The following is a 25,209-nucleotide window of genomic DNA, read 5'->3' as shown; positions in this document are numbered from 1 at the left end:
ATCTACAGATTTTCTAGCAGAAATTCTGCCGAAAATCTACAGATTTTCTCTGAATACACTGGAATATACCGTTAAAATTCAAAAAACCTCAGAGTAAAATCGGCAGGTAGAATAATGATTTGACGGGGAGGTCAAATGTAAGGTTATCCCGCCAATGCCCGCCATTTGCTTTTTGACACCAACCTTGCAAGAAAATTCCAAGCGGGAGCGACATTTTTGCCAAGATGGCCGATAATTTTGACATTTGGCAGCGAGGGAGATTGTTTTCGGGGAAGTTTTTCCTATTCTTCCAGATTTTGGTGAATTCTTATTGTCCAGGAAGTGTTTTTTGGGCTCTTGGAAAAGTTCTTAATGTGTCTACAATACGATCGTGTTGAGAGAAATGTGTTTTAAAGTGTTTTTGTGTGAAATATTTTGAGGAATCTGTTGGAAAGGAGGAATTTGGTGTCTTCTTGATCACTTCCTGGACATCCATCAAGATACTGGTCAATAATTCACCTTGTTTTACTGATCAACATTGTAAATGAGTCATTTGACATGAAAAAATAATTCACAAAATTGATATTATTGGCTTTTGGAAAATTGAAGTTTGTCCAAGTTTGTATCCTTTGCGTTCTTTTGGGGACGAGAGTTCCCATGAATTTTCCAATTTTCCAGAGGCGGAGAAAATTCTTTCTCTACAAAAGTATCATATTTGACCACTAAGACTTACAATAAAGTGAGTTTTACTGAAAATCGTTCGCTGGATATGTTGTGGTCCGGAAAGAGTTAATATGAGTACGCAGATAAATAAAAAACGTTGCATTTCAAAAAATTTCATGCCCGAATTTCTAATTCGGGTGACATTTCCGACCCAAATGCCCGAATTTGAGAGAGTCTACTGTACGTAGCTTAGTCTTTATGCTTAAGTTTCTGTTAAATTGTATTCTCGGTCTTTTATGGATAATTTTGAGTCAAGAAACACGGTATAGACCTTTTTAAAAACTTCTCTATTTCCTCCTGCTACGACGCATTCTGCGTCAAACCGTCCAAATGGTGACATCGTCCCAGAAAGTGTTTTATGAAGTCCAAGTGTATGTAATTGTTCAAGTAATTCCCCAGAAACCTGATAAGAGCTTCCCCATACCTACCCATACCTGAGGAAGGAGACAACCAATCTCCGAAACGTCGTAGCAGGAGGAAATAGAGAAGTTTTTAAAAAGGTCTATACCGTGTTTCTTGACTTAAGTTTCTGGACCGAAAACACTCTTGATAGACTGAAATAGGCTTTGTTGGCTTTCAGCAGCCGTGTGGGGACTTCTGTTGAGATGTTGTTTAGGAACCCTGTTCGATCAATGCTCTCGGGTATCTGTAGCCCAAGATCACGTGCCGCATGCTCAATCTGGGTGAAAGGCCTCTTGTACAGCTCTGGAATTGCGTGTACTCGTTGAGTATGACCCCCCTCATGCTCACGGCAGAGGCACGGATCGCTTTCTCCAGTGCCAGGTTGAAGAGGACGAACGATTCCGCTCGCTTTACTTCTGCTCCTCACATTGGTCATGGTCATCCTAGTCAGTCTAATCAATTTGTTCAGGATACCGAATTCTCTCATGGTTTCGTATAGTTTTAGTATTTAGTATTTAGTATTTATTTAAACCAAACTGCCTTTGAAACTTTGCGTCTCTTAGAGGCATAATAACAGAGGCTTAAGCGTCCACCGCCGTCTTAGCGTTGGTGCCCAACCTACTCCGGAGCCAAACGGTGGAAATGCTCCTTCTCAGGTTGTATAAGCCTTTACAACCCTTGGTTTTACCCTTGGTCATGCTCTCTGATCTTCTCCTATAGGAGGACCTTAGATCAGATAGATCTGTATAGATAGATAGTAGGTACAGGACGTTATAACTAACCTATATCATTGGCTGTTCGTAGTGGTTTTTTCAAATGCATTTTTTGACAAATTCCTTGCAAATTAGTAAATGATTTAAATTGATTGTATAGGCTCTGAGTATCATACAACATACGCAGAATATGGGACAGGCTGGTCAATTGAGTGGTATACCATCATTGACACAGAATATCCCAGCGTCAATACAGAATTTCCTACCAGAAGCTGCCCTGGCGGATTTAGCCTACAATCAGGCCCTGATGATACAACTACTGCAGCAGGCTGGTCAGGGATCAGGTGGTGGTCAGAATAGTGGTCAACCTGGACCACCAGCTGGTCGTATATCACCATCACAGAGTGGTATTGGGATGTGCAATGTTGAGCAGGATAGTGGCATGAGTCCAGAAAGTTTTGAACCACCATTTGACATTGATACACGACCAACAGCCCTATTTACCTGCCTAGTCTGTGGTAGTTTTAGCACAAATAGCCTAGATGATCTCAATCAGCATCTAATGGCTGATAGAACACGAACACCTGGTACAGATGTAATGCTAATTCTTGGTGGTAATTACATTTGTCGTCTGTGTAACTATAAAACAAATTTAAAGGCTAACTTTCAGTTACACAGCAAAACGGATAAGCATTTGCAAAAGGTGGCCTATATGAATCATTTACGCGAAGGTGGTGCCGCCAATGAGTACAAACTCAAATACAGTGGTACGAGTGTTATACAATTAAAATGCAATTCATGTGACTATTATACGAATAGTATACAAAAATTGAGTCTACATTGTCAACATATGCGTCATGATGCCCAAAAGATTGTCTTCCAGTATTTACTGTCATTGCTGGATGGTACAGATGATAGCAATCAGGCTGCCCTACACTGTCAACTCTGCAATGTGGCAATGCCGCACACACTTGCCATGATGCAGCACGTTAAGAGCCTACGTCATGTTCAAATTGAACAAATTGTCAGTCTTCAGAGACGATCAGATGGATTCGATGGACTCAGTCTGGCGGCAATGTACAAAATTGTTGAACCAGGTTAGTTGCCTTATCTTTTTTTGTTACTCTATTTACAGCCTTCTCAGACATTCAGGTGACAGCTGTCAAAGACGTAGGAATATCAAGAAAATCGTACTTCTTTTCTGGTGTCCTATATCGAGCCCGAATATCAGAGAACTTCACGCAGAAGTGTGCAGGAACCGCTTAAAATCGAATAAATGTCAAATGAACCTTGCATTAGATCCGGCTCAAACTTTGCAAAAGTATGTGTCGCCACACTAACATTGCTAGTATACTTAGAAAAAAAAAAACCGAGTAAAACTTACTCGAATCGATGTTAAATTAACTCATTTTCGTTGTGATTTTCGATTAACTATTTTTTAGAGTTAATCGAATTTATCTAGAAGAGTTGTTTCAACTCTTTTAGATTAAAACTTATTCTTTTTGTCCTAAAATTTACATGAAAATAAGAATTAAATTTATTCTTTTTTCACTAAAACTTACTCTTTTCGGATAAATCGAAAAAGATTAAATTTTACTCTTTCGTATTAAATTTTCTATTTTTTTTTTTAATGAAAAATACCCTTTTTTGCTAATTAGAAAACAAGTAATGCACTTTTATATTCAGTTTATTGACAGTAATATTTAAATAAGTCTAATATAAACATTATTTTTCCGTATGATGAGTAAATACTAATGCTCTCTATTTCCAACATATAAAAATCGTCATTTTCTTCTAATAAAACTTATTAGTACTGCACAAATGTAGCTTTTAGATAGCGGTAGATAAAAAAAAACATTTTTTTTTTCAAAGGAATGAAATCATTAATATTATAAGGGAAGAGTACCCCGGATCGGAATGTTAAGAGACATGCTCGATATTTAGTTGAAAATATAATACTCAAAACATTATTTGGTATTTTTATGTATGCTAAATTGGTATATTAGTGATCCATTTTAACTATATCTGTGCATTTTGAATTTATAATTTTTACAATAAATTAATAAAAAATATGTGTAATTGCAAATTTGCAATATGTACCTCGGATCGTCACGAATTCAATCAGGTGTCTCAGGGAAAATTGGTTTTATAAATTAAATCTGAGTTAATGCACTGTGTTCTTGTGAGAGTTAAATGGTAAAGAGAAGCTAATAATTTTTTTTTAAAAAAATCATTTAATTTGGAGCAACAATACGGTAATAACCTGACGATCCGATGAACACTACCGATCGTTGGTACTCTTCCCTTATTCTTTAAAATTATCTATCTTAAATTTGGGAAAGTGCATTTCACATGAATTCCGCTACGTTTTTGAAAATATCGTTCAAATTTGAGGAACTCTAGGGGAAAGTACTCTCCCTTCGAACGTTCATGCCTTCGAATAACGTGAATTTTCTTTTAGTTTTCCTAAGAGACTTACAAATTTTTGTTAAATATTAGTTGGCTTATCATCAATTGTTGATAATTCTGTGATAATTATGTGTAAGTCTCTTAGGGAAAATAAAAAAAATTCACATTATTTGTGACAGATTAGTGCGACGCGGTGGTGGCGTGGGAATATATGTTCGTGATTATCTCACCTGTTCACTTCTCTGTTCTGGCACTTTCGATCACCTTGAATATATAGGAATAACTGTATCCTTACTTGGATGCAGTGTATCAATCTTTTCTGTATATAATCCTCCCCCTGTATCTAATCTTGATTGCATTGAAAATCTCTTAGAAATTGTCATGTCTTATGACAATGTCTTGCTTTTGGGAGATTTCAATGTAAACCTTGCCCAAACTTCTAGTATTAGCGCTCGTTTTTGCAGTCTCCTGACTGCCCGATCTCTACTTTATATTCCTTTTAATCCGACTCGTCAGGGATCCTTATTGGATCTACTGATATTGCCCTGTTGTGATCAGCAAAGACTTCTACACTATAGTCAGTTACCTCTACCAGGAATCTCCGACTATGACATGATCTTCGGGTCGTACAATGTTAGGCTTCCTAAACCAAAAAATATTTACAAAACCGTTCCTCAAATTAACAAATGCAATAGCGAGGTAGCAATCTCTGCTGCAATGCACATGGATTGGAGCCCAATCTATATCACTACATCAACCACAGAGAAGGTTGAAGTTCTAACAGAGAAAATTATTACACTTTTTAATAATGTTGTACCCCATAAGAGAATACTTGTCCCAGCGCTTTCGACACCTTGGATAAATGAGTCGATTATCATTCATATTAAGCATCGTGATGCAGCTTTCAGGAAATGGAAGCGTTCAGGCACTCTTGACGATAAACTTAAGTTAAAGTTAAGCCAAAAAGAGGTATTTCTTTAAAAACCTTGACATCAAGCTTCCCCCTAAGAAGCTTTGGACAAATATTAAGAAACTGGGCCTCAGGCCTTCAATGGACTCTTCAGCTAGCAAGCCGTTGTCTGCTGACGAAATTAATCGCTTTTTTGCCTCTTGCTCTTTAACCAGTACAATAGACTGCCCGTCTCTTCCACCCGTTCCCTGGGAGGGTTTTAGCTTCAGTTGCGTTCCCCAAGCGGACGTAGCCTATGCTATCTCCCGCGTCAGGTCCAATGCCATGGGGTGTGATGGCGTTTCTCTTGATTTCATTAAAATTATTCTTCCGGTACTTTTACCAGTGCTCACTGATGTTTTTAATCACATCATTACCACCTCTACTTTTCCTGATTCCTGGAAAATTGCCCTAGTTATTCCGATACCGAAAATTTCAAACCCTACTTCTGCTTCTGATTTCAGGCCCATTAGTTTACTACCCACACTCTCCAAAGCTTTCGAATTCATTATGCATGAGCAAATTTCCTCCTATCTGTCGGATAATAAGTTGCTTTGTGACTTCCAATCGGGTTTCCGTGGTGGTCACAGCACTATAACCGCCCTTCTTGAGGTAAATCATGATGTGGCGGGGGCTATGGATCGCAACCGGTTTGTAGTTCTAGTACTGCTAGACTTTACCAAGGCCTTCGATAGCTTGCCCCATGATCTGATTTGTTTTAAACTTCATGAATTCTTTAATTTCTCTTCATCCTCCATCTCTCTTATTCGTTCATATTTTAGCCAACGTTCTCAATTTGTCAAACATTCAGATCAGGTGTCTTCACCTGCCTCATTATCTAAAGGGATAGGCCAGGGTTCAATACTTGGTCCACTTATGTTTTCACTATTCATCAATGACCTTCCATCTGTATTGCAAGGTTGTTCGTATCACTTGTATGCGGATGATTTGCAAATATATGTGGAAGGTGACCCTTCAAATCCTTCGTCAGCTTTCGATCTGATGAATGAGAATTTATCTAAAATTGAGCACTGGTCGTCTAGAAATGGACTTCTCTTAAATCCTAAAAAATCACAGGCCCTTGTTATCTCTAAAAGATCTGCTAACTTTCCTTTAAGCCCTCTTTTTCTCCGTGGCGAAATCATTCCATTTACAGATCAGGTTAAAAACCTTGGAATTATTTTCAACAGAACCCTATCATGGTCAGATCATGCTACTTCCATTTGTCGTAAAATTAATTATTCTCTTTATACCCTTCGACGCTACCGGGACATTACACCCTATGACACTCGCCTGCTTCTCTCACGAGCGCTACTTTTGCCCAATATCTCTTATGGAGCTGAACTCTTTTTTTCTGCGGATGGTGAAACCATTCGCCGCTTAACGGTGATCTTTAATAACTGTGTGAGATACATCTGTGCTCTAGGCTCACGTGACCACATATCTCCGCACAGGGACGTTTTTGTTGGTTGTGACTTACCATCCTTCTTGCAGATGCGTGCCCTTATCTTTCTGCATCGCCTAATAACAACTGGGAGTCCGGCGTACCTGGCTTCCCTCTTGACGAGGGGGGGTTCGATCAAGGTTCGAGGATACCTGGTCCCTAGAGCGATGCAAGAGACGTTTTATCACACACTCTTTGTCAGAGGAGTATCGCTTTACAATTCACTTCCTCGTGATGCTCGCGCTTCTGTGAGAAACATTGATGGTTATTTCAAGTCCAGGCTTGCTTGATGCGTTCTGCTTTTGTCTTTCTCATTTTTTTTCTATTTTTTTTGTAGCCACACACTTGTAAGAGGGTTGAACCCTATTTTGTGTTGGTATATTGAATAAATTGAAATAAAATTGAAAAATTATTCGAAGGTATGAACGTTCGAAGGGAGAGTACTTTCCCCTACTGTATCACTATTTTGTCAGTCCATTCGAATCCTTGATATTTCGAATAAACGTCCGAGTTAGGTGGTCTAGGCTTATCATTAGCTTTTCTTAAGAATTTTTTTGGTAATGCCAAAATACGGGTTATATAAGGACCCGATGTAGTTCGCCAGCTTTACATAAAATAGAAGAAGAAGAATAACACATTTTGACGTTTATTCGATTTCAAACGGTTTCTTGCACAAATCCCTTGGGTAGAGCCCCCCCCCTTTGACAATGTCCCCACCAACAGACGCCAGTTCGAGCTGTAGTGCTGTGAAAAGTGAAGAACAGAGTCCTGCACCATCTCCTGGTCGTCCAGTAGCTGCTCCCAGTGAAGCTCCCAAAGCACCATCGCCACTTCGGTGCTCCATGTGCAACTTCCGGAGTGTCTCCCAATTGGCACTGGAGCGTCATGTGGCTGGATGCTGCGGGGAAGAACAGGAAGCACCAGTACCACCTGAAACAGATCCAGAGGCCATTGATGAGACACAGGAGAAGATTGAGGGTGATCAGGAGGAACAGCAGACAGAGGATGTATCCATTGGATGTCCACTGTGTCAGGAGGCATTTGGGGATAAGAGTACCCTGGAGCAACATGTGATGGGTGTTCATAGTGTCAATACAGATGGACTATCGCGATTGCTGCATCTGGTGGATGCTAGCCAATGGCCAGGAGTCAAGAGGATGTCATCGGGTAAGTATAATTTTAAAATCTACAAAAATCTCCTACTGTCCCCTAGTACTACTGCTACCATGGTATCCTTGTCTCTTCGCAGGTGAATCCGGAAATACAGAAATTGAATGTAGCGCCTGTGGTAATAGTATGAGAACATTCCATGAACTCCTGGCGCATTCCAATGAGAAGCAACACTTTCATCACACAAATGATGCATACGTGTGCATCCTCAAGTCCTGTCAGCAGGTCTTCCCCAATATCCCACCCTTAATCCAACACTATAAGGATACCCATCTCAATATAGTGATTAGTGAACGTCATGTGTACAAGTATCGTTGCAAACTCTGTTCCTTGGCCTTCAAGACACAGGATAAGCTCAATAAACATTCCGTCTACCATGCCATGCGTGATGCCACGAAATGTGCCAATTGTGGCCGAAGTTTCCGGACAGCACTGGCTCTCCAAAAGCACATGGATCAGGTTAGTTCAAATATTTTTCCTGTTTTTCTTTTTTTTTTTTTTGAAAAGGGCTCGAAATGAATTGGTGAAGTATCCTTAAACGATTTAACCTAACTTTATGAATGGAAAAGTAAGTTCTACAGGGCACTCGGTCAAGTGGTAGAGTACTCAGTCTATGATGCAAGTGTCTCGGGTTCGAATCCCCTGTGAGCTTCATAACCTCATCCCTGTATAAGACAAAATAATAATGAATGTTCCGAACTGCCCTTGTGGGAAGACCTAGTTCCTCTATGGAACGTTATGCCACCATTATTTTTTATTATTATTCTTAAAGTAAGCTCCCGCTTAGCAAATTCGAGATTAAATAGATATTCTACTGCGGAAGTTCAGTACTTCTCTGCACTCATTTGTGTAAATGAACTTATTTCGGCTATCAGACCAAGGAAAAGCAGGAAATGCAGGAAATAAGTGAAGAATTTTGGACCCAAGACAAATTTTCAGGATTCTCTGACTTTAAAATTACTGCCTTAAAAATTCGGAAGATAACTCAGGCTCCAACAAAATAAGAAATATTCTGTGCTTCTGAGATCTAGGCAGTGGCACAAAAAATCTCTTTGCTTCCTACCCTGTTGTCTCTGAAATACCTTGAATGACAGTCACTGCATTTACAAAATGTATCCCAGGATTCTTGTATACAAGGATTCCCAGAGATTGAAAAAGAACAGAAAGCAGAGTCTCTTCGACCGAGAAACTTAATGGTTCTTATGACACACTTTTAACCAGAAATTACCGGTATCAGATGCTGGGCACAGGTTCCACTCCAACACAGCAATGCATATCTCAGTCTCCACTCATGCACCCATCGTAAAATAGAAGGATCTAAGGAGTTTTAGGAGGATGCAAGAGTATTAGTGTGTTCCCTCCATGTCAAACCCTCCCGAGCTACCGATCTATCTCACTTCTCTGTCATTTCTTCAAAGTCTTTGAGACGCTTGTCGATCATCCACCATTTCAGGAAGATCTTAGGGATTGATTTCAAGGTATTCCAAGGCAAGATTCTAAATTTGATTCAGCCACCATATTCTAGGTCTGCTGAGGTTGACGCCTCCTCAGAATGGCTTGCATACAAGATCGTGAACGGAAAAATAGACCTTTCTTGATTTTTTTCTCTTAAATCTGCTGCTGCACTGCTCTTGGACCTTTTCACTCTGAAGTTCACCATCCAAATGGACTCACACAGAAGTGTCAGTTCTTTGACTGACACGTCATTGACACGTGGACTGACATTTCCCGGCTGACCAGGTGTTAACAGTTGACAAACTCTAGTTGGTGTCCTAACAAAAACATCTGACTTTTTGTTCCAAAATGTTACAGTTCAGCATTCATGGTGGACACTAGTGGAACTAATAGTTAATTTCGTTTTACTTTTTTAAATAATAAAACATTTTTTCTAGTTAAATTACATTTTATTTCAATTAAAAAAAAATTAAAGAAAATTAATAATATTTTAAAAATACTGAATGAGACAGGAATTGTTGCACTTACAGTAGACTCTCACTCAATCGGCTCTTTTTCAATCGGGCGTCAAATTTTGTTGACAATTTTCACGTTTAATTATGAAGGTAATTCGCTCAAATTCGCTGTAGTTCTTCCTATTTTATCGTGATTCTTTATAATTGAGCGCTTTTTGTGGAATTTACAAAGGCTTTGACGCCCAATTCCATCGCTAAACCGGATGACATTTCGCCCCATATTCCCGATTGAGAGAGAGTCTACTGTATTCTCAATGTTACAGATTCTAAATTTGAATTTAAATAATTATGGGGTTCAGCCTTTATAGATTAGAGTTGCTTTTATGGTTAGGAGTTGCCAGATAGAAAAGAAGCGTAGAAGTGTCAGTTTTTAGAGGGAATTCTGCTGCAAAGAACCCTAAGAGATTGATTGCAGAAATTGAAAGATTTTCAGAGAAAATAGAGACAAAGATTGATCTTTGAAAAGTTGATGAAAAAAATTACGTGCACGTAGAAAATTCAGGAAATATTGCAATAGAAGTTTGAGGGATCTCTATTTATTAGGGCAATTAGGATAAAATAAAAGTGAGCAGGAATTAAGGAAGATTTAAGAGAGCACCTTTGAACGCTCAGGTAAAGACAGAAAACGTTCACATTGACTTTGATACGGTATTATTTGAAGAATAACGAATATTTCCGATGGAAGAATTTGACAAGAACACTCAAGCCCTCTGGTGCTGTCTTGTCTCTTGCCTTTGGGATGATCTGTCGGAATTTCCTCCGTGCTAGACTTCCCCAAATCCAGTTTCAGCTGTCTTGATTCATCCCCAGTATCATGTAAGAAAAAAATGTTAAGTCTAATTGAGCGGAAATTTCTGGCGGAAAGTAGAAAATCGGTCCGGAAGTTCATCAATGAGAGCTAATCCGCAAACTATCCCTCTGCCTTCATTTAACTGTTTTACCACGTTCTTGTAAAAGTAACGTGTAAAATACTACAAATATTTTGCAGGAAATAAAGGAATTATTTTTATTTCAATTTTACTTCTTTTTTTTTAGAGGAAGAAAATGGGTAATTTAATGCACCCATTTCCTAAGAAAAAGATTCAATTTGAATTCAAATAATTACGGCGAAAATAAATAGCGATTTTCAGTTTCATTGAGTGTGTCTCCACTAAATTTTTGTCAATTTTGGTAGTTGTCTCAGTCACCGCAGTGTTTTCATTGTTGACGAAATGAAAAACAACAGCTCCGCAAAAGACAGTTTTGTGTAGTTTAATCACGAAAAAAAACCTATTATTCGGTTTAAAATCCCCTAAAAGACATCCCGTCTGACACAGGGTAAGGGGGCCCAGCGTTGAGCCATTAAATTAACACCCATCTATAGGAACTATTTTAGCCCTCATCGGCAAGATCCGAGTGATAGGCCCCAATTAAGGACTAGATTTTGCCAAGTACATCAATGGCGGTGGAATGAAACTGTCAATTGCACATCCTGATTTCATTTTCGAATTTTACACAAACGATAGAAGATACAAAGATAGTGATATATTTTAATTAACCAGTATAAACGATTAAACACTTTAGAAAAGCAAAAACAATTGTATAAAAAAATTGTCTCCTAAAAAATACTCACGGAAAGGAAAGAAAAACACGTATTTCACGGTTGCAAACGTGTTTATTGTAATCACTACACTCTTCTCTATACGAAACGCACCGACGCATATTTATTATTATTAATAAAATCACTCAAATCGCACAAAATCACTCACAAACTTTGTGCAAATTTTCAAAACAAATAAAATCTTTTGGAAAATATTCCATCTTGTCACTGACAGCTGAGCATCACGGCCAGCAACATAATTTTCGTAGTTCCGCTCTTCACCACCATGAACGCAAAACAGTGTCCTTCACATATATTTAGTAAGGGGTATTTTGTATGGGAGCTTCTTAAAAGTAAGGTGTGAAAGATAGGGGTTAATTTAGGCTATAATCCACGCTTACTTGGTCAGACGGGATTTGAATAAGGTATCAACTCTTTTTCAAAGTGTATCAGTGCTTGTATTTTGTCGGTTCCGAATAAGACTATTGTAAGTCTAAAATGCGACTTTTCAGGAGAGAGGTTTAAAGTTTGACAGCTAAAATTTATTTTTATTAATTTCACTGGAAATAATGTATTTTTAGCTTTCGAAACTATTGTATCACACTTACGCATTGAATATCTTCTGGTTAATGCTACTTTTAAGTTATTTACAGTAAAATTGTGGACTAAAAACTCGATAATCGGGCAGGCTGATTTTCAGTTTTTTTTCTTGTAACTTTTCCAGGAATATCTTGATCAATAAAAAATTTTGTGGGGATGTAGATCTAAGGTTTCTGCACCCAATGACACCATCTTTTTATACTACTGTAAGTAGACTTACAGTAGTCTTCTTCGGAACCGACGATTTGTAGGCAGTACAATGTAAAGTAGCAATTGCTCGGCATCCTGTGACCTCCAGAGACATTTCAACGCACTTTATATGTAGTCTCTTACTACATAGCAAGTAAACGTTCAGAATTTGCCCCCCGGGTGTCCCTTCTGAGAATGCGAATTGTTCTGTTCTTGTTCCATCTGTTGATCTCTGGATGTCCTGAGTACTGTGGCATCCGAGTGGAAGTGATTTGATGGTTGGTTTGGGTTGAACTGAACTGAAGGTTTATTTCTTCCTGGGTTTATATACATGAGTGATCCTAATAGAGAGGACCGCTACTTCATAGTCCTGATGGACTTTGCCACCTCTTTGTGGGTATTCTCCAATGGATGGTACATTGGACCCATCTTTGTCTCATACATTTCAAGTACCTGTCTGGTCTTCTGATTAGGGGGGGGGCTTAGCCAAGGTTCGGGGACTGTTGGTGCTCAAAGTGAACAGTGACTGTCTGTACAGGACTCTCTTCGTTAAGGGCGTTACTGCTTTTAATACTATTCCGAATGATAGGCGCGATAGACGCTCTTTTGCAGCTACCATTAGAAATGATAGCCCTAATTTTTGTGAATAAATACATTATTATTATTATTATATGTCCAGTTAAGATTCCGGATAGTATAGACATTAGAGAGAGTACAATATTGTGTAATTTCTGCAGATGCATTCACCGGGAAATGCTGGTGATCCAGGAGAATTTCAGGGTCCAATAAAGGCCGAACTGGAAGTTGAGATGATGAGTGATGAGGGTCAGAGTGAAACTGGTGGATGCATTGAGGCTGGTGATGATGAATTGGGGCTGTGTCAGGGTGAAGATCTATCTGGTGGTGATCAGGGACGAAAGCATCAGTGTCACAAGTGTCGAATGGCCTTTACCCATCAAAATTACCTCCTGCAACACTACAGATCACCAACGCATCGACGCAATGAACGTCAAGTGGCCAGTAGCTATCCAATTGAGAAGTACCTTGATCCAAATAGACCATTCAAGTGTGAAATATGTCGGGAGAGTTTTACACAGAAAAATATACTTTTGGTACACTACAACAGTGTATCGCATTTGCACAAACTGAAAAAACATTCAGAAACCAGTACTCCGGCTACATCCCCCAGTGATCTGGAGCGTCTGGTTGAGGATCTGGATGAACACAATACAACAGATCCAGAACCCGATGATACCAATAAACAGGGTGCTGTTAAGAGGAAACTCCTACCCGATGATGACTATGAGAGTCCTAAGAAGCGCTTTAAGTGTGATATTTGTAAAGTAGCCTATGCCCAGGGTAGTACCCTGGACATTCACATGCGCAGTGTACTCCATCAGACACGAGCTTGTCGACTTCAGGTGAGTCTTACTTTATCTTTTACAAAATTAAACTATCTCTATCAACTTCTACGCTCAGCTCTTCGTTATCAAGGCACTTTGACTGTTTATAAATATCTGTATTAGTTTAAGAATGTCACAATGAACGGGCCAGGAATGCGTAAAAAGTCGAGATTCACTTACAGTAGACTCTTTCTCAATCGGGAATATGAGGCGAAATGTCATCCGGTTTAGCGATAGAATTTAGCGTCAAAGCCTCTGTAAATTCCACAAAAAGCGCTCAATTATAAAAAATCACGATAAAATAGGAAGAACTACAGCGAATTTGTGCAAATTAGCGATTGAGAAAGAGCCGATTGAGTGAGAGTTTACTGTAGATCTCTCCGATATCCAGCTGACAGCTGCCAAACACTCTGACAGTTGACAGTACCATTGACAGTATGCAGCTCGTCCAGCGTGAATTAAAATGTTATTTTCCCTTTATCAAAGCCTTTGATACTGGAATTGTGGTGCAAAATGAAACAAAAACGCACAAAAAAGAAAATTCTGTTGCTTTTTCGACAGAAAACAAGTTTACACAGCGCAAAATAGAAGAACCGTTGACTAGATTATAAAAAAAAACCCTAAATGTCATTTTGTCCTCACGTCAGCCGGATACCGGAGAGAGCTGTGTAATCTGACAGATAGAGATTTATCGATACTATCGATTCGATAGTGTCGCAACGTCAAATAATATCTGCAGATATCTTTAAAATTTCTGTAGAGAAAATCTACACCTCTACAGAATATCTGCAGATAAATTCTGTAGATATTCTTACGAATTTTATTTGGACTTGGGACAAAATTCGTCAGAATATTTCGGCAGATTTTCTGACGAATCTCTGACGAATTTCTGTAGATATTCTGCCGATTTTCTGTAGATTTTTTCCACATTCCAGACTTTCCAGACAAGATGTGTCAGAAGAGATGGAAAAATTTTTCACTGAAGTTTGCAAAATTCAATAGTTATTTTTTGTGATATCACGGTGTTTATATAAAATAAAGAATTCTGCGACGCCGTGGTACAAGTAGAGAAAAGTGAAGTGAAAACTTTAAGCAGAGTATCGACCTAAATTTCGTGTTTTTGTATCATTCCATGGGCGATTTTTAAAAAATTAGTATTTTTGCTCGCATCTTTTTACTTATTTAAAATGTTTAATCGGTAATGTTTGTTAAGCAGAGCATACCATTTTCTTTGTAACTTCTACAGTTTCTTGATAAATCAACAATATTTTTGTGAAGTAATGGACACTATGCCGATTTTCTCGACAGAAATTCTACCGAAAATCTGTAGATTTTCTGCAGAAATTCTGCCGAAAATCTACAGATTTTCTGCAGAAATTCAGCAGAAAATCTACAGATTTTCTCTGAATACACTGGAATATACCGTTAAAATTCAAAAAACCTCAGAGTAAAATCGGCAGGTAGAATAATGATTTGACGGGTGACCACATTCAAAAAACCCAAATACCATTTTGTCCGAACGTCAGCCGGATAACGAAGAGCCGAGTGTACTAAACTAATTCATCCAAATCACGTGACCTTGGCGATTTTGTTCAATTCTGGATATTATTTTGGAATTAGCCCAGATGAACATTTCGTCAAAAGTCCACCCGGATGACACATTAAGTATACTTCTTAATTTAAGTATGAAAATTAAGTACTTACAAAGTCCTTAATTATACTAGCTACGCTAAGACAATCCTCTTTCTCAACTGTTTCCAAAACAAAAGTCCCCTCCGACCAAGATGAATAAGAACAAATAATAAAGTAATAAAGTCGAAGTCTTTTGATGGCATTATTACAACATGTATCAAAAATATCTCTTATAACATTGTCGACATTCTAAGCGAACTTATTAACCGCTGTATCTCGAGTGGTATTTTTCCCGACTGCTTAAAGATAGCGACTGTCATTCCCATTTATAAAAAAGGCCCTAAAACTGATCCTAACAACTATAGACCAATTTCACTTCTTTCTGTGTTCTCTAAAATATTTGAGAAAAATTCTAAAAAAATAGACTCCAAGGTTTCTTAAATGATTTAAATTATTTTCATCAAGATCAATTTGGTTTTACTCCTGGTTCTAGTACGGAAGATGCGATTACTACTTTTGTCAATGAGATCAATCTTTCAGTTAATGATGGGTATTGTGTCGGTGCGATATTCCTTGATTTGACAAAAGCCTTTTTACACTGTGTCTCATGAAATATTAGTGGATAAACTTTTCAATCTGGGTATTAGGGGTCTGGGTCTCTCTATTTTTGAATCTTACCTATCCCTTAGGAAACAATGTGTTCGCCTTGGGAGCAGCCACAGTGCCTTTGATATAATTAAATGTGGAGTACCTCAAGGAACAGTCTTGGGTCCATTATTTTTTATAATTTATTTAAATGAACTCTTGGGGCTCCATCTCAATGGTAGGGTAATAGCGTACGCGGACGATTTGACTATAATTTTTAAGGCAAGGTCGTGGGCGGAAGTTCACAATATGATGAATGAAGACTTGCGTGATATCAGAATATGGCTCAACACTAACTCGTTAGTACTTAGTGGGAAATCCAGAGCAATGCGCTTTTTTGGTCCCTCTTCCAGTGGTCTCACCTCTGTCTCTTGTCATGCTCCTGGATGCTTGGGGATGTGTGGTGATGACTGTATTGAAATCCCTTTCACAGAGGAGATTATATATCTGGGAGTCACTATCGATAGTGGTTTATCTTGGAAGCCTCATATCCAACGATTATCTAATTCTCTTGCTGGGACCCACCTCTTTCTGTAATGAATCCACTTTATTATTTTTTAATTTACATGCGCTCTTGGCGAGCGCCAAGCCAGAACAACCAACTTTTGGAGGGGCGATCCTACTTTTATTTCTACGATCGCCCCAATTATTCTTATTTTATAATATAAATATGTGTTTCACTACATTTCCATCTGCAAAGCTTCTCAAAACACACTCATATATTGTCTAATGATGAATTGTAAAAATAAATATGGCCTATACGACCAGTGATTCGGGATTTTCTGCCGTCTTGCCCGATGAGGTCGGTTGTGAAGTCGGCGGCAGCCGCAGATGGTTTAAGAGCAAATAAATCTATCTATCTATCTATCTATTACCGCTAAAGCGTTCCAGATTGAGAAGTATTGTCCTACAGATGTAGCGCGCGCTTTCTATTTTGCATGTATCGACTCACGCTTGCAATATGGAATTTCTGTTTGGGGTGCTGCTCCCCATTACTGTCTGAAATCTGCAGAAATGGCACAAAGAACGAGTCTTCGAGCTCTGTTTCGAAAACGGAAGTATGATTCTCTTTGGGAAACCTTTATGACATATCGAGTGCTTCCTATTTCCTATGCCTTTAAATACAGAACGCATAGAATTTTCTTCATAAGAGATGGATTCCTTAATTCCAGGCGCATTCGTCCCCTCAGATGTGGTTCTAGAGTGGAAGTCCCCCATCCACGAACTGAATGGTTTAAGAGGACTTTTACATATCTAGGACCAACACTCTACAATTCTCTTCCGGTATTTATGAAAAAACGTACAATCAATAAAAGTAGCTTTCTTGGCAAACTGTCTTCTCTTATATGGAAGGAATGTCGATCTTCACGCAACTGAGTTCCTAATTTTCGGAGAATTTAACTCGTGTCTTGTGGTTTGTTGCGGACTGGTGCGGTGGCTTTTTTTTTTTACTGTGTACTTCTACATACATCAGGCCTATCAGTATTTTGTCTATCCTGTCTAAACTACTTGAGATAATTCTCTTTTCAAAATCAATCTGGATTTTGAAGAAATCACAGCACCATCTACCCACTTGAGAGTTCATAATGATTTGGCTAGTGCACTGAATGGGTCCTTGTTTGATGACCTTTGACAGCATTTCGCATGACCTGTTGTGCCAGAAGCTAAGGGACTTATTTGGCTTTTCTTGTTAAATCCTATGGGAAAGATCTTCCTCTTGACATTTTTTAGGGTATCCCTCAGGGCTTCATTTTGGGATACTCCCAAAATGAAGTACCTAGATCTCCGTGTACCTAGATCACGTATGCTCTTTCTGGGATCTCCGGTTGAACTTGGAATGTAAGGTAAAGTACCCTTTATTCGACCGGTTCCTCTATTCGACCGGTAGATTTATTTATTCAATTTAATTATATTTGCTATAATATTTTGTGTATGATCTAACATTAATAGGTCAATTATTCTTTAAATAATACGAATCAGTGACAAATTCATAGAAATTGATGAAATTCACCATCGAATATTCAAAAATTGACCCACCGGTCGAATAGAGGAACCCGGTCGAGTAAGGGTACTTTACCTTATTCTGAAATACTAGGTTTAGAGCTCTTAGGATCAATGTTTTAACTTAGAATAATCAATTATGTTGCTTTCTTTGATTATACAATTGTCAAGATCACAAAGGTGACTTATATCGAGTCGATACGCGTACTTAAATTGAAACGAAGCAAACACTGTAATTTGAGGGAAAATCTTTTATTGCGACACTGACTTTTGACTAACTGACTAGTCGACGGTTGAGCGGCAAAGAGGAAAATGGAAGGATTCTTCGCTCTTTTATAGCTGCGTTCTCAATCCCCTCCAAGAGGATGTCTTTCTCTCTCTCTCTCTCTCTCTCTCTCTCGGATCACTCTCTCAGCATTGACAATTGTTTTTGACAGCTTGATATTTTGATCTTGATCTTCCCTTTCTACAGTAGACTCTCTCTCTCTCTCTCAATTGGGAATTTCGGGCAAAATGTCATCCGGTTTAGCGATAGAATTTAGCGTCAAAGCCTTTGTAAATTCCACAAAAAGCGCTCAATTATAAAGGATCACGATAAAATAGGAAGAACTACAGCGAATTTGAGCGAATTAGCTTCATAATTCAGCGTGAAAACTGTCAACAAAATTTGACGCCCGATTGAGAAAGAGCCGATTGAGTGAGAGTCTACTCCCGTCAAATAATATCTGCAGATATCTTTAAGATTTCTGTAGAGAAAATCTACAAAGATTTCTGTAGAGAAAATCTACACCTCTACAGAATATCTGCAGATAATTCTGTAGATATTCTTACGAATTTTATTTGGGCTTGGGACAAAATTCGTCAGAATATTTCGGCAGATTTTCTGACGAATCTCTGACGAATTTCTGTAGATATTCTGTCGATTTTCTGTAGATTTTTTCTACATTCCAGACTTTCCAGACAAGATGTGTCAGAAGAGATGGAAAAATTTTTCACTGAACTTTGCAAAATTCAATAGAGTTATTTTTTGTGATATCACGGTGTTTATATAAAATAAAGAATTCTGCGACGCCGTGTTACAAGTAGAGAAAAGTAAAGTGAAAACTTTAAGCAGAGTATCGACCTAAATTTCGTGTTTTTGTATCATTCCATGGGCGATTTTTAAAAAATTAGTATTTTTGCTCGCATCTTTTTACTTATTTAAAATGTTTAATCGGTAATGCTTGTTAAGCAGAGCATACCATTTTCTTTATAACTCCTACAGTTTCTACATAAATCAACAATATTTTTGTGAAGTAATGGACACTATGCCGATTTTCTCGGCAGAAATTCTACCGAAAATCTGTAGATTTTCTGCAGAAATTCTGCCGAAAATCTACAGATTTTCTCTGAATACACTGGAATATACCGTTAAAATTCAAAAAACCTCAGAGTAAAATCGGCAGGTAGAATAATGATTTGACGGGAGAACTGATGCTATTGTTTTGAATGTGAAACAATTGAATTTATTGACTTAGAATGCCCCCAAAAGACATTGTTCAATGTGAATTTTATCTCCAAAAAAAATGTTTTTTTTAATTTTTATTTGACCGGTATTATATATATTTTTTTGCCAAAAATGGTTCTTTGTTCTCTCTTCGGAAAAAAAAAGAAAACAAAAAACAGAAAGAATCTTCAGGTATGATATGCGGAGGGAAAAAAGGGTGAAAAAGAAGAAAAGTATCACAAAAAAGAGAGGGAAAAAACAAGAAGAAGAAAGATTTTTGGAATAAAGAACCGTCGGTGAGGATTTTCTGGTGCGGGTTTCTTTTTTCTTCTCTCTGACTTTTGGGCACGATACGACGGCTTTTGGTCAGTGAGATGGGAAAAGAATCAACACCGTTTGGAAAGTGACTTAGACACTTCCTTTCCAAGAGACATCTTATGAATTGTTTTTGTGTTTTTGTTTTTTGTTTTTTTTTTTTAACTCTATCTCCCAGATGTTGCGTTTTTACTCAGGTGGTTTTTTTTTAATGTGAAAATAATTTTCATTGAACTTGAGACTGTTTTTTGTTGTTGCCTGATTGATTGGTTGGACATAAATAAGAAACAAATCATTCGATCGATTTAATGCACCTTCGAGAGATAACAATACAACTAACTAGTCAGTATGTCTGGCTTTTACTAGAAAAAACAAAATATTTCGCTCGTCTATTGAATGTTGAACTTCCCTCTACAAAACAAAATTAGAAAAAAAACATAGATCAGCTAGGTATCACTAATCGGATCTCTGATAGTGTGGCTTCTAAGGTCTCAGCGGATGAACTTAACAAATTCTTTGTTGGTAATCACTAGAGCTGGCCAAAATATGCAAAAAAAAAATCTTCGAAATATGCGACATAAAAATGCACGAAAAATCATAAAATATGCAAGAAAAATATGCATTTATTTAATTAATTTTTTTAGCCAAATAAGAGTGTTTTGTAGAACTTTGACATAAAAACCTTTTATCTATTGGAAATTTACTTTTTATTAGGATCTGACTCCAGTAATCATTTCACGTATTTAATTTTTTAGAAAGAATTTTCGAGTTGCCTTATAGTAGTACCATTTAAAAATGCACTATTTTATTGCTTAATGCAATATTTTTGAAAAATATACAAAATGACAGAGGTGTAATAAACCGAACTCGCAGTATGGCAAGATAGCTTCAAGAAAACTTCAAATGCGTTTATCTCAGAACTTGCTGTCTAGATTAAGATTTTGGTTTCACTTAAAATAAATGTAGTATCCTTTTATTTTAAACCAATAATGCATAAAGTTAAAACCAGTCGACGGATTGATTACGATTTAAAAAGAAATTAAACAATGTATGTTAATTTTGAAGTAGTTGAATACAACATTTAATAACAACCAATCTTATTTCAGTATTTTAAATTTAAAAATATGTTCTCTTAATTTTTCACTTGCTTTGTAAAATGTGACAAATGATATTTTATATTTTATGACATTTTTATGATCCAAATCTTTCCAAAGTAATACTTAAAGCTATCTATAAGAGTGCTGCCTGAGTTCCAGTACATTTGGGATTGATTTTAGAAATTATACGATTGTTTATAAAAATTTTACAGAATCAAACCAACAAACCTTCTGGATTGATTTTAGAAATTTAAGACTTAATTTTAGAAGCTTTAGAGGATTAATTATATAAATTTTTCCGGTTAGTTTTAGACACAGAACCCTTAAGTTTATATTTTCACAGATCGTTTTTAGAAAACGCGCACACCTTAAGCATAAAGAAAAAGGTTAATATTATTATAACAAAAAATCCCAACTGCCTCAGCATGAACGACATTAGTTGTGTGTAAAATACCGCGCACAGCCCAATCACAAATCGGTTGAGATTGCACTTAAAACACGAACGGCCTAAACATAAAACAGTTCAGATTACGCTTAAAATCACGCACAGCTCTATCGTAAACGGATCAAAATTCGCTTAAAATCACGCACAGCTCAATGACAAAACGGTTAATGCGCTTAAAATTACGCAAAGTTCAATCATTAAACGGTTAATACGCTTAAAATCACGCACAGCTGAATGATAAAACAGTAAAAATTGCGTTTAAAATAGCGCAAGCGTGATTTTAAGCGAATTGATCGTTTAATGATTGAACTGTGCGTGACTTTAAGCATATTAACATGGACCGTTTTACGTGTGTGCTGTTCGTGTTTTTAAGCACAATCTCAACCGTATAACGTAATGTGCTGTACGTGTTTTTAAGCGTAATTTTGAGCGTTTTATGTTTAGTCTGTGCATGTTTTTAAGCGCAATCTTAACCGTTTTACGTGTGTGCTGTGCGTGTTTTTAAGCATATTCTTAACCGTTTTATAATTAAGCTGTGCGTATTTTCAAGCTCAATTTGAACCGTTTTATGAATGAGCTGTGCGTGTTTTTAAGCGCTTTCCGAAAAACCGATCTAAGGATTTCTTATTCTTTTAGAATATGATATACAGAAAACGTAATTGAACATAATTTAATCCTTATACAATAACTTCAATTCATTCCTTCTATCAATTTTTTCAACGTCAAATGTTAAAGAAAAAATGGTAATTAAAAAATCTTTAGTAAAATTAGCGAAGAGTTTTATCTAGTTAAGATCTATTAAGCAACACTAGTACGATTTTCTAACTCCTTTAGCAGCTTTTTAAATAATTGGAAGGGTAAATGGTACTGTCCTTTCTGTGAGGTTCGAGCAGAAATAATTGAAAGAGTACGGGAAAGTGGTCTGCCTTTGAATGCGGCAGCCTTTGAACATGTATTTTCCTCCCTTATTTCCCAAACCAAAAATTCTATTTTATTAATCGACGTTATTAGAAAATAGTTGTATTGATTGTAGTTTAGAGTATAGGGTTTTTTCTTTGGAAAATAAGAGAAAAATTGAAATATTCAAAGGCTGCCGCATTCAAAGGCAGGCCACTTTCCCCAAAAGAAATTTACTTTTCAGTTGTTGAATATCAAAATTTTCTACTGATACAGAAATTACGTTTTAGAAATAAAGTGCGTAAAACATTAATTTTATATATGCATTTTGCAGATGAACTAATACATTCTTAAGAAATATTTAAAGAAAAAATAAACGATTTTCGACCAAGAGTGTTTGCTTCGAATTTGTCAACATCAAGTAGTGTAAAGGGATATTTTTATATAACTGGATTCCAAACTTTGAATGTTTTTTTTACAGCTTTAGAAATTGTATTAGTTTTCATTTTGCAAGAAAAAACTTTTTTTTTAAACAAAATTCGGAAATATGCAAAACAAATATGCAAAAATGCAAATATTCAAATAAACATGAAATATGTCAAAATATGCATTTTTAAATAGGGTTTATTAGAACCACAAGAGCCCAATTCGTGAAGATAAAGGGTCAAATAGGGCCTGAGAACGCTTAATAAAAACATGCAAATACATATTTTGGCCCGCTCTAATTATAACTGATCTTCTTAGGTGGTTTTCGATTAGGCATGTTTTTTGTAGGTCTCTTTAGATTTATCCTGAAGTAGCACTCCTCGGAAATGCTGTTTTTTTTTTGACACAAAACTTTGTTTGTTGTTGGTAAAACATTTTTTTGAGTTACGATATCTAGCCAAGTGGCAAAAATGTGTCAATATGACGTTATAGTTATCGTATGGTAATAGTAATTATTTGGTGCACCCGCACGTCATACTTTCGAAGTGGGGAATAACCTCCACGTTATAAAGAGGTAAGCAAAGCGACACAACTTACCATTTTGGTAAGTTCACTAACGATAGTGACACGTTAGTTGAACGTCGTTTCTTACCTCTTTTCTATTTGTCTCTTTCTACTCCGCATTCTTTTTCTTCGTTCTCTTTTTATTTCCATGACGCACAATTCTATCATGAAATCTCTCACTGAAAATATTTCAATACTCAGCGCCCAAATATCGCGGGATTTCATTGATTTTATTTATTATATTGAACATGCCGATGCCGTTTACCAATAGAGATATTAACAAGTATCGATTTAAAATATCTCCCGATCAGAAAAAAACTGATATTTGACAATTTTTCAATGGAATAATTCTAAAAATTTTCTGAAATTTTTTTTTTAACTATTCCCTATAATTTCTGACATATTGTTACAACTTCTTGGTCATAAAAATAAATTTCATAAGGAATTAGATTTCATGAAAAACGGAATTTAAAGTCACTCTGAAAATTTTGAATTCGCGCGCAACAAAATCTTATGGCGCACTCAACCCAATAAAAGCGTGTCCGCGTCCGCGGATAGTCGTACGACATCTTTTGTATTCCATAGACGGATTCTTTTAACGCTCATAGGATAATAAGATAGATTTTTATAAATTAATTTTTGACACTTGTAAATAAGAATAATTTCTGGAAATTACGTAATGTTTATAAAAAATTTTAATGAAAACAGGAAAATTTATATACATAAATTTATATTTTATTTTGAAGGGATTATCTTGAATCGGGTCCCGGTTAAAATCCTGAAAGCCAAAACCTCGAATGGGCCAAAATTCTGAAAGCCAAAATTCCAAATTTTTAAAAGTTTCTTGGCTACTCCCAACTATTGCACTCGCGTATGCTGGAGGCAAAGGAAAATTTTCTGTGTCTTGGGAAATTATTCTACACATTATCCTCCATATAATTTCATCCCATTTCAGCATTTTGGCGTTCGGGATTTTGATTTTCGGGATTTTGGCTTTCGAGGTTTTTTCTGCCTTCGCTTGAATCATGTGGCGTACATTTTAGTCCTAAAATCCAACATAACAATCATAAATGTTTGGAGGAAGCCTTAATAGAGAGGACAGGTTGTCCTGTTTTCTTTCGAAATAAATTTAATCAAGAATAAAATTTCACAATTTTGTGTTAAATTATTAAAACCACTATACAAAATAAATACAAACGATTTTTTAAAATGTTAAAAATACTTTATTTTGTTGAATCAATTTAATTTTAGAAAGGCTAAGAACACGCTTTCGTCCAGGAACGTAATGGAATGCCATTTCCGAAAACTAAAAAGCGTTGTTTTGAGAGCAATTTGTCCACAAACTCTAAAAGTAAAACTTACAAAGAAACCACTTACATTTTTGTGGAAAAAAATCTTTTAGTTTTCTACAAAAAAGGTACTTTAAATTAAATTTCTGGAATATTTTATGATATCTATAATGCTTGAATTGACTTTATGAGGGTCCTCCTAGAATCTCAGGTCACTATCTCTAACTTCTTAGGTTAAAACATACCGCTGCCCGAATAAACAACGTAGTGTCATTATTAAAAATTGTCAGTTTATATTATACTTTTTGAACAATACAGTCTGTTAAGGGAGTGGCCAAATGGTAGTTGACTTCAAATATTCAGACTATTTTTTGTGGACGAACAGATGGCATTATTGTCGTCGATGCTTTGTAGTAAAGATATTAAATTGACTTCAAATCCAAATCTCAGAAATACTTTATGCACCATGAGTGCATGACACGCTTCGCTCTAAAAGAATGTATTTCTAGATTTTCATCCCAAAAGATCAAAATTTTCATATGAAGTGAACGATAAATAGGATAAATACATTGAAAACTTAAACTTGTTCATCTTTAAGTCAATTAAGCAATTTAAAGAAATGAAAAATGTCGATTTTACATCTTTCAGCCAAAACTTGGCTTAACAGGCTAATCGGTAAAAAACGTATCGATATATTTAAGAATAAAAAAAAAACATCTTTTAAACACATTAAGACAGACATGCTTTTTTTACTTAGAGACTGTAAGTTAGAAAAAATCTGAAATATATCATTTTAAACGTATTTCGAATATTTATTTTATTACTGAATTTTAAAATCTCGTATTATTAGATTATGTTTAAGTAAGATCATCTATTTAAATT

At 36.5% G+C, this 25,209-nt stretch overlaps 1 protein-coding gene across 2 annotated transcripts in view; it reads left to right on the top strand.

Annotated features, from left to right (window-relative positions):
• The window catches only part of LOC129808780 (zinc finger protein 2), a 113,052-nt gene that overhangs the window by 66,621 nt on the left and 21,222 nt on the right, over positions 1–25,209 (top strand). For both annotated transcript variants that reach the window (XM_055858633.1, XM_055858634.1), the window contains exons 6-9: positions 1,978–2,914; positions 7,343–7,786; positions 7,869–8,248; positions 12,865–13,548. In XM_055858633.1, the coding sequence (XP_055714608.1) occupies positions 1,978–2,914; positions 7,343–7,786; positions 7,869–8,248; positions 12,865–13,548 (2,445 nt within the window). The remainder of the gene's footprint in view (positions 1–1,977; positions 2,915–7,342; positions 7,787–7,868; positions 8,249–12,864; positions 13,549–25,209) is intronic.

The sequence above is a fragment of the Phlebotomus papatasi genome, chromosome 5 (genome assembly GCF_024763615.1).
Source record: "Phlebotomus papatasi isolate M1 chromosome 5, Ppap_2.1, whole genome shotgun sequence".
NCBI classification, from domain to species: Eukaryota; Metazoa; Arthropoda; class Insecta; order Diptera; family Psychodidae; genus Phlebotomus; species Phlebotomus papatasi.
This window is presented reverse-complemented; position numbering and strand designations above follow the sequence as displayed.